Source organism: Antennarius striatus, chromosome 6 (assembly GCF_040054535.1).
Source record: "Antennarius striatus isolate MH-2024 chromosome 6, ASM4005453v1, whole genome shotgun sequence".
NCBI classification, from domain to species: Eukaryota; Metazoa; Chordata; class Actinopteri; order Lophiiformes; family Antennariidae; genus Antennarius; species Antennarius striatus.
In genome coordinates, this window is record NC_090781.1 from 6,636,127 (window position 1) to 6,650,503 (window position 14,377).

The 14,377-nt window shown below is 39.1% G+C and overlaps 2 protein-coding genes and 1 long non-coding RNA gene across 3 annotated transcripts; 2 read left to right on the forward strand and 1 right to left on the reverse strand.

Moving 5' to 3' along the window:
- The first annotated feature begins 839 nt into the window (after window positions 1–839).
- LOC137596621 (zona pellucida-like domain-containing protein 1) lies at window positions 840–3,379 on the forward strand. Its single transcript, XM_068317305.1, has 9 exons — window positions 840–933; window positions 1,020–1,246; window positions 1,378–1,568; window positions 1,663–1,735; window positions 1,825–1,922; window positions 2,043–2,126; window positions 2,228–2,399; window positions 2,742–2,850; window positions 2,990–3,379. The coding sequence occupies exons 1-9, from the start codon at window positions 840–842 to the stop codon at window positions 3,151–3,153; spliced, it is 1,212 nt and encodes a 403-aa protein (XP_068173406.1). The 3' UTR covers window positions 3,154–3,379.
- Window positions 3,380–3,487: 108 nt separating this feature from the next.
- On the reverse strand, window positions 3,488–6,072 carry zgc:162608 (uncharacterized protein LOC100037332 homolog). Its single transcript, XM_068317303.1, has 3 exons — window positions 5,863–6,072; window positions 5,687–5,780; window positions 3,488–4,844 (listed from the first exon to the last, which is right to left on the reverse strand). Exons 1-3 carry the CDS (start codon window positions 5,990–5,992, stop codon window positions 4,004–4,006), a joined length of 1,065 nt encoding a protein of 354 aa, XP_068173404.1. The 5' UTR covers window positions 5,993–6,072; the 3' UTR covers window positions 3,488–4,003.
- Window positions 6,073–7,906: 1,834 nt separating this feature from the next.
- LOC137596251 (uncharacterized) lies at window positions 7,907–9,709 on the forward strand. Its single transcript, XR_011035517.1, has 3 exons — window positions 7,907–7,931; window positions 8,661–8,789; window positions 9,656–9,709. It is a non-coding gene; the product is annotated as an uncharacterized lncRNA (long non-coding RNA).
- The last annotated feature ends 4,668 nt before the right edge of the window (window positions 9,710–14,377 follow it).

Sequence of the window (14,377 nt, forward strand, 5' to 3'; positions counted from 1 at the left end):
GATGTTATGACTGCTCCAACGGCGCTTAAATCATAAAATTGACCAGAAACAACCCTTGAAAGGAATAACAAAATGAATATTAACAAAATTTGGACTCTTCTCAATAACTGACAAAGAGGTGTGCAAAGATGCATGTCTATTGGACTAAATGGACAGATTAAAACAACAATGTACCAGAATAAAATAACTGAAATTGATTTGTGACATTCAAAGTATGAATTGCTTGACAATTTGCTGCAATGAGAGAGATGTTGTTGATTTAGGGGATGGGAACCTTACAAGCCAATGGCTTCTACCTGTCAACCCTTTTTTGTTTTGGATGTTTTTGCTGGTGTCTCAACACTGATGAAAGTAAAACCTGTTGTAATAACCTGTCTGGAAAGAAGAAAATAAATAAAATTAATAAATGCTGTCTAAATAAAAATTAGTATTTCCCTGCATATACTGTAAATGAGGGGAGGGCATAAGGGTCACACCTCTGTGGTTTTAGGTGTCTTTAGGCGGTCAGATCATATAAAAGTCTCATTGCATGGATCCCGCTGTGATACCTGCTCAGGTACCAGCAAAGGTAAGACCCACCTCAGACCGTCTCCAAGTGAAATTCATTGAATTTAAATAGCAGCAAATAGATTGCATGGTAAAATGTAAATATAAACACTTTTATCAATGTAAAACACAATTTGTTAAAGAAAATAGTTTGCCACATTTGCTCTAACCCAGCTAAAAAAGATGCAACATTTTAGATGGAGTTATTCTATTGTTGTTTATTATTTTTTGATTCTGTTTTGCCCTCCGTCTGAACAGCACTGCCCAATCCCACTGAGTCTCCAGCATACAGCATGACTCTGGCTCTCTGTGTCCTTCTACTGGTCCTGCTGGTGCAGCCAGGTTTTTGCCTCTATAACTGCTCTTCGGAGTATGAGAGGACCCCTGGTAGGTGAACTTTGCCAAATTACTTATTCCATTTATCTCAACTATAAACCATTGAAATCATTTACGTCTCTGTCCCTGACTCACAGTCAATTCAGACCTAACAGTCGACTGCGGCACCAGTGTGATTACCCTGGAGATCAACGTTTGCACGGCTCAGTGGGCAGGCTTTGATGCTATCAACCTGGCTCTAAATGGGAACCACAACAATTCAGAGTGCCTAGGGTCTGTTGACACCAATGTGGAGCCTCCAGTCATCCGTTACCAACTTCCTGTGAACCACAGCCAGGATAACCCCTGTCGCCAGTCTCTGCAGGTCAGAAAGCATTCAGTATAAGATTAAACGATAACGAACAAAGGAGTTTAACATTTAAAAAAAAATTATTTATGCATTTAACCATTGCACAAGAAGTTATTTAATGATTGTGTTTATGTTGTCTTGTTCAGATTGTGGATATGGCCCCTGACCCCGACGGACCCTTCAGCAGCTTCTTAAGCATCCAGTCAGTTATCATTACAGGTTATGTAGACACACCTAAACCTGAGCAGGGGCTGATCAGCTACAGCACAGACCTCTACTATCACTTCTCCTGCCATTACCCTCTGGAGTACCTCATCAACAACACACAGATTGTTGCGTGAGTATCTGTCTATCTAAAAGAAAATCAAACTTTTATGATGATTGCTGTAAATGTTTGTACAGGAGAAGCTGACACCCCTATGGTTTTTTAGCTCCTCGGTTTCTGTGGCAACCAGTGATAATAATGGAACCTTCATTGATACACTGAAAATTGGTGTATTTAATGTAAGTTGATCATTGGATCTATCTGCCTCAAACACACCATAAACACACTATCTCCTGAATTATTTTAATATGATGATGCATTTCTCCAGAACAGCAACTATGACACCAAAGTAGAAGTACCTCCAACAGGAATTAAGCTACGATCCAATATCTACGTGGCTGTCGAGGCAGTTAACCTTACAGGAAAGTAAGGATGAGTGCATGATCATACGGAGTCAGTTTATCTGAAAACAAATATTGGAATAAATTTCAGTGAAGTATTTTCTTTTGGCAAATGCAACTCAGTGACCTGGTTTCCTGTCTTCAGTTTTTATCTACTCCTGGATCATTGCTTTGCTACTCCCTCTTCTTACAACGTATCACAGACAGAGCAGCACAACTTCTTTGCCGGGTATGACATTCCATCACTATATCTGAATACATGGAGCTTGAAGCCTCCATTCAACTTTTTTAGGCTCAAGTTAAATCTGAATAATTATGTTATTCTGCAAGTTGTTCAGTGGACCAAAGGGCAGCGGTGACCAGAAATGGCATTTCCTCAACTGCTCAATTTAACTTTGAGGCCTTCCGCTTTGTTCAACACCGAGACCAGGATAAATCCAGCATCTATCTGCATTGCATAGTGAGACTCTGTGAGCCCAGTAAATGTGAGGAGCTGCTGTCTGTGAGTGCTTTAAGACATTAAAAAGTAGTGCAACTTTTAAAGGCAAATTTTTTTTGGTAAAAAAATTGTTAGAATAACAATATAGCAACACATCTTAAGTGTTTCCCTCAATGAAATGATGGTGATAGAAATTAATATATAACTTGTTAATTATTCAGCTGACAATATGGAGATCACAGAAAGTGTAGCGGATGTATGTAGATGATTGTTGTGAGTGCATCTCTGTTTGTACATAGCATTTATTTTATGTATGAAAATCTGACAGAATAGTTGGATCACGTATTTATTTAATTACAACAGATAAATAAGATAAAATAAAAACAATTGGATGCTTTCTTCTAGGGGTGTATCAGCAGAAGAAAAAGATCTTTGACTCCTTTTGGAGAAGAAGACTCAGATTCAGCCATTGTTTCAGCTGGACCTCTTTACATTGCTAGAGAAGGTCAGACAAGTACCCCAGTAATAAAATAGCACACTATCCCTTACAGCTCATTTACATCATCCAATAATATCTATATTATGATAATTCATATTTATAACTTGGATGTTCTTACACCATTTTTTTTTCTAATTTACTGTTCCCCTGTTAGCTTCAGCAAATGACAACGCATTAGAAAGCGAAGATGCAAATGTGACGGGCCTGGTGGTCGGTGTTGTATTTGGCTCGGCTGCTGCTGTCCTGCTGGTTCTGGGTGGCTGGTTTGTCCTGAAGAAGTTCTTCTGGGTGGGAGGATTACGTCACACGTTTGGCTGACTAAAGCCTCATTACATCAAACCATTTTTCAAGAATAAATCAAATGTTCTTGCATTGCCTGGCAAGAGACTAACAACTTCAGTAAGTATTGGTCTGTATATACATATACTGTACTGTATTTACATTCTTTTCTCTATGAAGAAAAGACCGTTAAAACCTGAACTATAAACAGCAAAGTGATGTGTACTTGCAAAGATTTAAAAAAAATTCTATATCTTATCTTACTAGTTAATATCTTATATTAATATTTTTTTTCCTGTACTATCTAATTATTCTAAGATTTCTTGACAAATAAAACGTTGTTGCTGCCTAGGCAGATATTCCACATGAGCCATTTTGTCAAATTTAGTATTTATTGCTATTAATCAAGCTATTCACGCTTTTGCGGTAAAAAAAAAGAAACTACATTAACAGTGGAAGCACTTGAAGAATGGAAAAATTAAATACAACTGTACTTTACAAAAGTTGTTCTCCTGCCTTACTGGTTTGTATCAGTTTGATGCACCTCATTGAAGCAGCACTATGTTTGAGCAGAAATAAATGTGCAATATATATAAATGAGTTCCATTGCTGAGTTTTGTACAATTTTGACAATAAAATTTCAAATCAACTTCTTCTCTGTGGTTGTTCTCTTCTCAAGTACCTTGTTTTCACATAGTAAACATATACTGACATTTAGAATACACTAACTCGAACACAGAATGAAGCAAATACAGCGTACACTAAACACTTAAATTATTTACATGTTATGAAAAAGAGCAAACGACAAGCACCATTCATACTCTGTCTTGTGGGAATCACTCATGTGTGACCAAAATGACAGTCAGTTTGTGTTTTGTTGTCTATTTCATTATACTGAATGCAAAATGTCTTGGATCAGAGTAGAAAGCTGAGCTGTGAAATCCTCCTGCAAAGAGCCTCCTGGTTGAATGGATGACGTGGCAGAGGGTTGAAACAGGCTGAATGTTTTCTGGACCTCCAGCTCCTCCAGTGCCTGAAACAGTCTCTTCAACTGGGCTTGAAACATTTGGCTCTGCACGGATGAATTTTGGCAGAACTGCTCTATGCTGGCTGTCACCTCAGTCTTAGGAAGTTGTGCAGTTTTCAACAGAGCAGTCAGTTCTGTTTTGAGAGCCCCCGCCCTGTTGTGTGCCTCCACGTTAAAGGAGCTCACTTCCTGTTGCAGCCTGGAGCTAATATCCTGCCAGAGCTCCGAGTGGGTTCCCTCTTGCTCACTTGAACTGATTTCTTTCAGAGGTTTGATCATCCCTGTAACTTCAGTATTGAAGTCAGTGATGATCTGGATCATCTTGGAGGTGCTGTGCTCCAGGGTTTGGCTCATCCAGTCAAAGGCTTCCTGGTAAAGAGCAGGCCTGGCCTCTGTCTGGGTCTCTGGTTCCTCTAGGGCCTGAAGATAGCGGCTCAGCTGGCCACACAGATCTTGGATGTTACTACTGAGAGAGTTCTGGAGCTGCTCTGTGAGGGGAGTCATGCTGGCCAGGGTGGAGCTGAGGTGGGTTGGAGATGAGGACAACCTCTTTTGCAGCTCGGCCAACTCTTGTCGCAGACGGGTTCTCACACGCTCTGACTCCATGTTGACTTTTTGTCTCATCTCGTCTCTGATGGGGTTTAAGTTGTGTTCATCAGGGTTGTAAAGGTCACTGCTGTCTATGTGGTTCTTGTAGATTTGACTGAGCACAGATAGAAAGAATAACTCAATGAGAAGCTGTGGTGATATTTATTCTGTTTTAAATATTTGTTAAGGCATTTCTATTTTTTGCATATCTTTATGTTTTGGCTTAGTTTTTTTCAAAATCATTAAGTGCTACTCAGATTATTTTTCAGCATAACTTCAGCTACCTATGAGATTCCTTTTCATCATATCATAAAATATGCCAAACCACAACTGGAAAAACACAATTCAAATAATAAAATTCTTCATTGACTATGATGTGATCCTGTAGAGCTAACAGGAATTCCAAATTGAGAAACCTGACAGCACCTGGAAAGAAGGAGAATGAATAGATGTAGAGTACAAGCAATTTTTGTTGTGCATTACAAAAAAGCAGTAATTGAAACTGCCAAAATGTATCATTCGCACATTAAAGCTCGCGATTTCACCTAATTGCGGATTTTTGGTAGGCATTCTATTGGCTAACAGCATCTGGAAGTGCGCTCGGTTCCGTGAGTCTCGGACTTTCGTGAGACACAAAAGTGCTTTCAACAGTCTGTAAGAGTGTGGGAAAAGGTAATACAGATAGAAGGTGGTTTAATATCAGTGTGGGGAAGGTTATAAACGTTTAAATTACCGTAAATAATAAGATAAATAGTTTGTCGCTCTATCCTGGAACGCATTGACCGCAAGTAACTAGGGCGCACTGTAAAGACCTCTCATTCAAAATAATTGTTTCTCTATTTCATGATGAAAAGAAATGACTTCTCTCTTTGTAAACTACTGTAATTATGAACTGTGAAAGACAATCTGATTATTTCAAGTGCATATGCTTCTGTGGGCAGCACTTAGTCAACTTACTCCACATCTTTTGTGAGGTCTGTCTTGTCATGAGCTTGGTTGGCCTTTGAACCGGTCCAGGTTGCCTCCCTTCTGCTACGGTGGAACGGGTATGCTATGGAGACATGTTGAAAAAGATATATGAAAAAAAGAAATACACTATCAAAAAGGCAGGAAACAGCATTCAAGAAGAATACCTGAAGTTTCCAAGACTGTCAAAGTGAAGATTACAATCTTTAAGTGCATGTTCATCTTTCTGTAATGGGACAGATGAGAAAAATACCTTAGAATGAAAATGATTAAATAAAAGAAAAGAATTTTGAACATTTCCCTACACTGCACTTCCTTTTGGACACATTCTCTTTTCAGTCTATGATAAGAAGATTAACATGTTACACGTCCTTTACCTGAGTTTCAGGGCTCTAAAGAGGGACTTGTCCAACCATCTCTCTTATAAAGGTCCTGGTTATCAGAGCAGCAGCCCAAACTCTGCCTGTGTCAACAGTCAACACGTGGAGGGTCACTACATGCATACACAAACAAATTGGGGATGTGCAAATGCTGTTCACTGTTTAACTTTCATAAAACGTATCAGCATTCTCATAGCAGCGGTTAAAGGAAATTATGTCATAAGTCAATGAGGCCATACTCAAACTAACCTTAAGATAGAGGGAGAAAGTGTTATGATAAGCAGCAGTTTAAATAACAAAAGAAATACAGAAATACAGTAACATAAAAGTACTTTTACAATCATGACTTATAAAAATTATTGCAAACTCAACAATGAGTTAGCACTCAAAATCTGAATCATCAGAGTTACCTCAAAATGTTTAAAAATAAAAAAAAACTATATCAGAATTTAATGGAGCCTGTTTTAATCATTTATGTGGATTTAGTATAATAAACTATGATAAACTCACACAAGTCAGCTACAGTTTTTCTTGTGATGATGTTGTTGTTAAATTTAGAGCATCCTCAGTTGTCCATTCTGTATTTTTCATTTTAAATGTGGGTTGTTTCTGCACCAGAGGCATGGATATGTGGGGGAAAGTTGAGCCCAGTTCTGTTAGGCAAGCAACGGTATGTCACTGGAAGATCATAGTCCATGGCTGCTGTGATGAAATATGGAGGTTATTCCAATCATCCAAAGTCCAACACATATTTCAATACAATAACAGTGAGAAGTGAATAAGAAAATAGTTACTGTACTTAAAACAGCAGTTTTCTCTATTCTTGATGTTTTGAAATTCCTGGACAGCTCCATACTCTTTATTTCACTTCGAGCTAGGCCTGGATCTTCTGTTTCTTTTGAATATGGGGCAAAGGGGTAGAGATTGCCTTGATGAGCTTTGTGCAGGTCAAAAATTGCATTTGCAATAGATTTTTATTTAACCCCAAAAAAGTGATGTGTATGAACCAGATGCCAAATGATACTTTTTTGTGAGTTGAAACTATGCAAATTAATCACTCTGCAGATGAAATAAACATTGATTGATGCAAATGATCTCTCACTTATGGTCACACAGCTTGATCTTCATCACATTTTGTTTCCTGCAATTCTGTAAACCATGACTAAGCACAAATAAAATGCACAATGACACTCACTCTGTTTTTGTGAGATTGCAGCTTGCATGAAGTTGGGTTATTCATTTGAGGAAATATTTATGTTCGCTATTTAAATACGAATGTGCTCAGTAGGCTCCTCCAAAGCAAAGCACTGATGTACAATCAGTAATCAGTTTCACTGAAGAGTTGAGGAGAACAAATATGCCGTAATATGATTCGGTCATCAGGCAGATGTGCTCTCGGTTTTCCCTGCTGCTTTCTACCCTTCACTATCACTGTCACCTAAGCTCTCAGGCTTCATAAATCATTCAGCACGCCATTGAAAGTTATGCAGATTAACCAGCTCCCTGCTTACCCCACAGCTACCAACAGACCGGTCAGGTCAAGAATACCTAACAACATCATGCAGGAGAAGTTTATCATAGGACAGATGTGATAACAGCGTCTTCATTAATTCCTTACCAAAGTAGGGCAGGCAGTTAAGAGATTGCCATCTAGTCAAAAAGTTTCTCTTGAGTCAGGAAAATAGCTTCTTTAAGGTAAACCAGCCTTTTACGTCACTAGAGGCACACATTAACCATGCCAAGGACACGCAGATGCAAGACAGTCAGATGTGTTTTGAGCCTGAATGCTTTACTCCTTACTCTGGTTCATGGAAACATCTTCAGCCAGCAGTTCCAGAGGACATCCTGCCTGCCAGGTAGGTTGTCCTGGTAGAACAGACATTTCTTTCATAGTATTGTTAAAAGCATCCTGGTGTTTGATCCACACCCTTACAGTAGCTTTTCATTTAAGATTGCATCATGATTTATTTTTTTTAATCACTTGAACAAAGTGAGTATGTGTGATATGGAAATGCAAATCTCAAATATTAGCCAATATATACAGTATATATATATATATATATATATATATATATATATATATATATATATATATATATATATATATATATATATATATATATATATATATATATTTATTTATTTATTTATTTATTTATATAAAAATCCTAAATACACAACCAAGTACTGATTTTTTACTTCATCACTTCTATACTTTTATTTTCTGGAGGTATGATATAGTTTTAGATTCATTGTGTAAAGTGGATCTGGCTCAGATGAGAGTTTCTGGAAAACAAAAGGCCAGTGATGGCATTTCATGCTTTGAGAAACTGATGTAATTTAATTATAGTTAATCTATAAGTGATGTATAGTTTTGTCTCCTGCCAGCTGTGACAGAGATAGGATTTTTTTTTTAAATTACAGCAATAATGATAAGAGCCACTAAATCATGGCCACTAAGGTACCATTGATGAACAGTGAACAAAATAACTGCACAAAGGAGACTAATGTCTGAATTATTATCAGCAGCATCAAGATACACAACATAGAGCTGCAGGTCATGAAAAACATTGCTTTCTTAATAGGTTTCTACTGTCCTTTGGGAACCTTCAATCCAACCCCATGTCCTAAGGGAACCTATGGTCCAGCAGCTGGTGCTGTGTCCTTAGACAGCTGTTTGGAGTGTCCACCTCACCACTACTGTCCTAGACCAGGTCTGTCTGCCGGTCTGCCCTGTGGTTCTAAGGCTCAACAGCCTCTGTCTGGTCAGGAGTCCTGTGTTTGCCTGGGAGAGGGACAGAGGTTCCAGGTGACAGCATGTTTTCACACTACAGGATCAATTGTACCTACTACATGTCTATTTCCTCTGCTGCGTTGAAGATATTGTTCGTAATCTGTGTGTTCTTATGGACACCCCCACCCCATGTTGTTCCATTTGTTGATGGGGTACATTGAGCTCTTTGATATCAATGTAGCCTCCTCACATTCTCCCTGAAACATTACACTGAGCAATCTGTGGCTTAGTGCTGAACGTGTTCCAGATCAAATTCCCTCACGGTTGGGTCTCGTTTCCTTGTCTGTTGCAGCTTTGTACAGATGTTAAGCTTTGAACTCCTCAGCTGAAAATATATGAAATTAGAAGTTCTATGGGATTGTGGCACAGAGGTTACAGTCAATGCATTGAAGGGAGGGATAAAAAAAGAAGGAAGAAAAGAAGGAAAGATGGAAGACGGATAGCTGATACAAGCTAACCAATGAAGGAGAAAATAGGGTATTAATGTAGATGTAAGAATCAAATTAGTTACAAAAAGAAATTAATGAAGAAATAAAGTAAGCGACTAAGTCGGTCAGTTAGTCAGTCATGAAGGAAGGAAGGAAGGAAGGAAGGAAGGAAGGAAGGAAGGAAGGAAGGAAGGAAGGAAGGAAGGAAGGAAGGAAGGAAGGAAGGAAGGAAGGAAGGAAGGAAGGAAGCAAGGATGGATGGAAGGAAAGAAGGAAGGAACAAAGGACTATATTAGGTAGCACTGAACCAATAACTGATACAAAGTTTGAAGCCTGCTGTTTTTTCTTCTTCTTGCAGAACAGTGATGGCCAGTGTCACTGTACCATTGGCTACCAGCTCCACACCAACGGTGAAATGTGTGTTCAGAAATTGTATGACATTTGCAGAGACGGAGAGAAGCGGACACAGTATGGAAACTGTTTGGACAGATATCAGTGGTTCCTTCACTGTGAGCAGCAGGTCAGACCTTGAGTAATCACAACACAGGTGGCAACACTAAAGTAGAGCAAAGGCCATTGGCATGTATTTCACAGAATGACAGGAAAATTGTTCGGGCTAATTCCATTGAATGATGTTTTTGTTTATTCAAAGAAGAACACAGAACACACAGACATATTTGGCAATCATAGACAAAAAGCTAACAAACTGTTTTTTTTCTGTTTTTCCCCAATAGATATTTGGATTAGTTTCAGCAAAACTGCTCAGCAAAACATGAAAATGTGATATTCCACTTCAACTGAAATCTACACTGACAAGCCCCCCAATAAAGTCAAAAATATTTTATCGGACCACCTTTTAGCTTTGAATGATCCAATGCTTATTTCTGTCCTGAGTTTCATTAATTTGCAATTTCCATGCTCCTTGAACCACTCTTTGATTGGCTGAATCATGACATCGTCACCTTGGAATATGCCCATACCACCAAAGAAGTAAAAAGCCAAGTCATTCATCTATTGACCTAATTTTTTGGGGCACATAACTTGACCGAACACCGATCACAACACTGCTCCCACAGGCCTGTGCATCAGCACTTGGTATAATGGGTGTTTCACTTCATCCCCCTGATGCACCCATCACCACAGAACAGGGTAAATCCGGACTGTTCAAACCACATGACCTTTTTCCATTGCTCCAGAGTCCAATTGTTATGCTCCCCAGAAAACGAGGCCTTATTTTCTGATTAACCTCACTGATAAAGGTTTTCTCAAGGCTACACAGTCATTTAGGTACAATCCCTTGTGTTCATTTGGCGTTATGCCAAATGCTCTTACATTTAACATAGCCATGAGTGCTACTGTAGATTTTTTCACCAGACATTTCACAGTAATCCAGTGGAAGTGTCTTAACTATTTTCTTTGTTATTATTATTATTATTTGTTGTTAGACATAGTATCTAAAATTGTACCTTTTGTTGTACAACTTCACTCATATCTGTAAATAAAAGCTTCTTTTTGAAATTCATGCCATAATCATGTTTCATAATAACTGGGACAGGGGCAAGAAAATACTGACTGTCAATGTGCATTTGTAAGGATTTTGAGAATTTCAGTCACTTCAATTTATAAAACAAAATATTAAGGGAATCTGAAGACATTTTAAAGTAAGAAGCAAACATGAATGCTCAGTGAACATCAAAGACCATAAAAGACTGTCACATTACACCAACAACAACAACAACATTCTATAAAGCATATTACTACAAGTACATGGGCTTGGACACACACATTTCATGAAAAATAGTTCTTCACTTCATCTACATCTGTGAAGGCACTATTAAAGCTGAAAGGTATATATACCTGTAAGTCGAACATGTGCAGCCAACCAATAAGGTTTTTAATTTGAACATTAAAGATCTTTGGACTATGTTCAATTCCATTTTAATCATCTTCTCCGTTTTGCCTTTCCCTTCAGGGGTCACCACAGCAAATTAATTGCCTCCATCTAACCCTGTCTTCTGCATCCTCTTCTCTCACACCAACAACCTTCATGTCCTCTTTCACTTCATCCATAAACCTCCTCTTTGGTTTTCCTCTAGGCCTCCTGCCTGGCAGTTCAAAACTCAGCATCCTTCTACCAATATATTCACTATCTCTCCTCTGGACATGTCCAAACCATCTCAGTCTGGCCTCTCTGACTTAATCTCCAAAACCTCTAACCTGTGCTGTCTCTCTGATGTACTCATTCCTGCTCCTATCCATCCTGGTCACTCCCAAAGAGAACCTCAGCATCTTCATCTCTGCTAACTCCAGCTCTGTCTCCTGTCTTTTCCTCAGTGACACTGTCTCCAGACCAAACAACATTGCTGGTATCCCTCTCCTTTCCAGGACAAACTTCCACCTCTCTAGCTTCTCCTCCACCTTTTCCCTGCTCTCACTACAGATCACAATGTCATCTACAAACATCATAGTCCTTGGAAATTGCTGTCTAACCTCGTTTGTCAGCCTGTCCATCACCATAGCGAACAAGAAGGGGCTCAGAGCTGATCCCTGATGTAGTCCTACCTCCACCTTGAACTCCTCTGTCACACCTACAGGACACCTCACCACTGTCTTACAATCCTCATAAGGATTATAAAATCCTGGCCTCCTGCTTTAATGTTTCAACTTTCTTGGAACAGAGGATGTAAAACTATGAACTGACTATTGGTCAAAAAGGCCTTCATGGTTTTCCAAAAACAATGTTTATTTTTGTCACTGTCTTCCAAGTACTGTGGTACAAATGATGTTACAACTAGTTACTTACTGCTAACACTGAAAATACTACTGACCTGTACATGATTTTTTTAAATGAGAAGATGCACACAGGCTGAGATAAAAAAAACAAACTTGCATTACCACAAAGAGGATGAGTTACTTTGCTTTTCTTTTCTCCAGGTATGCCAATCTGCAGATGACTACAGAGGCTATGATGGAGAGCTGGGTCTGTGCATTTGCAAAGAACCTCCTGGAAGAGCTACATGTGGAGGCCTTTGTAGAAGAGATTTCACCAATGAACTGAAGCTCCAGTGTCAGTCCAATGAAGAAATGGAGCTGGTGTGGAGTCATGAGGGTGAGGTGAGCAGACAACCGTAGTTGTCTATTAACTTACATGAATATCTTCATGAACAATAAGGAGAAACACTGAAAGTAATCTGGAAGTGAAAGTGCAAAACACTTCTCTTTATTGCAGAGAACTATTACTAACAATCTCTTATGGTGTCTATGCAGGTGTCAGTCATCACAGGCAGGAGGTTGGAGATAATGTTTGAACACTGGGACCTCCAGGGAGCCCTACAGTGCCACATTCAAATTAATACCTCCCATCCTGTCTACATTGTTCAAACGGCAGGTGGGAACACAACACATACTGTATCTCACCCGTGTCCTTCTCACAATACGTCTTACATCTCGGTCTTTCTTTGTCCAATTGCAGAAGCAGGTTTCCTTGGATTCTTTAGTGGTCTCCCAGGGGAGCTTTACAAACTGTTCCCCATCACCATGCAACAGGAGACACAAAATTCAGCTGGTCTGTTGTGACCAAACTATATTTTTTAAGGAATATATTTGTTGAACATATGAAAAATAGTGAATTTCTGCATGGATTAAGGTCCTCTGCTTTCCATTTTTAGAACGTGATTTAAAAATTCATGCCAACAAAGACGAAAATATCATTCAAGGAGGTGGAGACATGAACTCTAGCAGCAGGATGGAGGAAAAGGGTGATATCAAAGAAGAAAGCTATAAAAGTGGAACTGGAGTTCTGAACCCCACGGCTTGTCTCCATTTGGGTGATGTTGTGCTGTTTACTGTCAGCTCACATCACTTCCCTCAGTATGATCTGTACGTCAGGTGCAATTTTTTTTTTCTTATTTCTATTGCTAAATTGCTCTGTTTTGACTTACTACACTATCTTTTAATTCTTTCTTCATCTTGTTTCAGTGACAACTTGTACAACACAAACAGTGACTTCGACTGGGGTGCATTCAGACAACTAAGAGAGGAGCTCACCTTGTCTTGGACTCCTCCCAACTTTTTCTCAGTGGTCTTTAGCCAACCTGGGGTATATGTTTTTACACTGAGTAGCGATCAGCAGAAACACATGGTACCTATGTTTAAAATAATATAATTATTTATTTGTACATCAGGTATAATCTAATAAAATGTTGTGCATTCTTATCAATGAAGAAATGAAGGAATTTCTTCACCCCTCCTATGATGGGCCATACTTGTTTTCATGATCTTATCAAACACTGCCTGTTGTTGCATTTGCTTGTTTTCTGGCTCTTTAAAGGCACTTGGTACAAATAATAGAGGAACTTGCCCATCAAATATTGCTTGGCACCACCAAAATGTTACAGGGCAGGTTTTAATTAGATTGTTCCATCTTGACTGCGACAAACTAAATATGTAATGACCCACATGCCATCTGAAATTCATGTAATAATAGAAATATTATGCAATTTTTTTCCAGACATGTTATTAAAGAGTCTAAGACCTTCATCTCATTTGCAAAATCAACGACATCCAAAAAAAGAAGCTGATGGGTCTTGCTTGTGGAGTCACCACCTCCATGATTCAAATTAAACACCTCTCTCATGACAATATGCTTTCAACCATATCATACACTGAACTTTGACAGTCATTGTGGCTCATTGTTGTTTCAAACCGTCCACTCAGTTCCAATAGAAGTATGTGTCTGCACATGTCTCCACCATGTTGGATGCAGCTAGATCTGCTTTCACTCGTGAGATGGCCTCACAGGCCAGAGATAGGTTGGCTCGCATTGTGACAAGTGCGTCCACAGCGTTGGTTCACAAAGTCCACAGCGTTGGTCCAATCTTCCCTTACTCTGGTCTGGTCAACCGCCACTTTTTTGAGCATGCGATGATGCACAAATGCTCCAATCCCTAGCACAGTCATCCCGGCTGTCATGCCAGCGAAGACATACACATTTTCAAAGTCTTCGACATCAAGTGGGGTGAGACATAAAGCTCTCCACACATCCGAGATGTCAAGTGCATAATCTACCTTTGGGGTTACG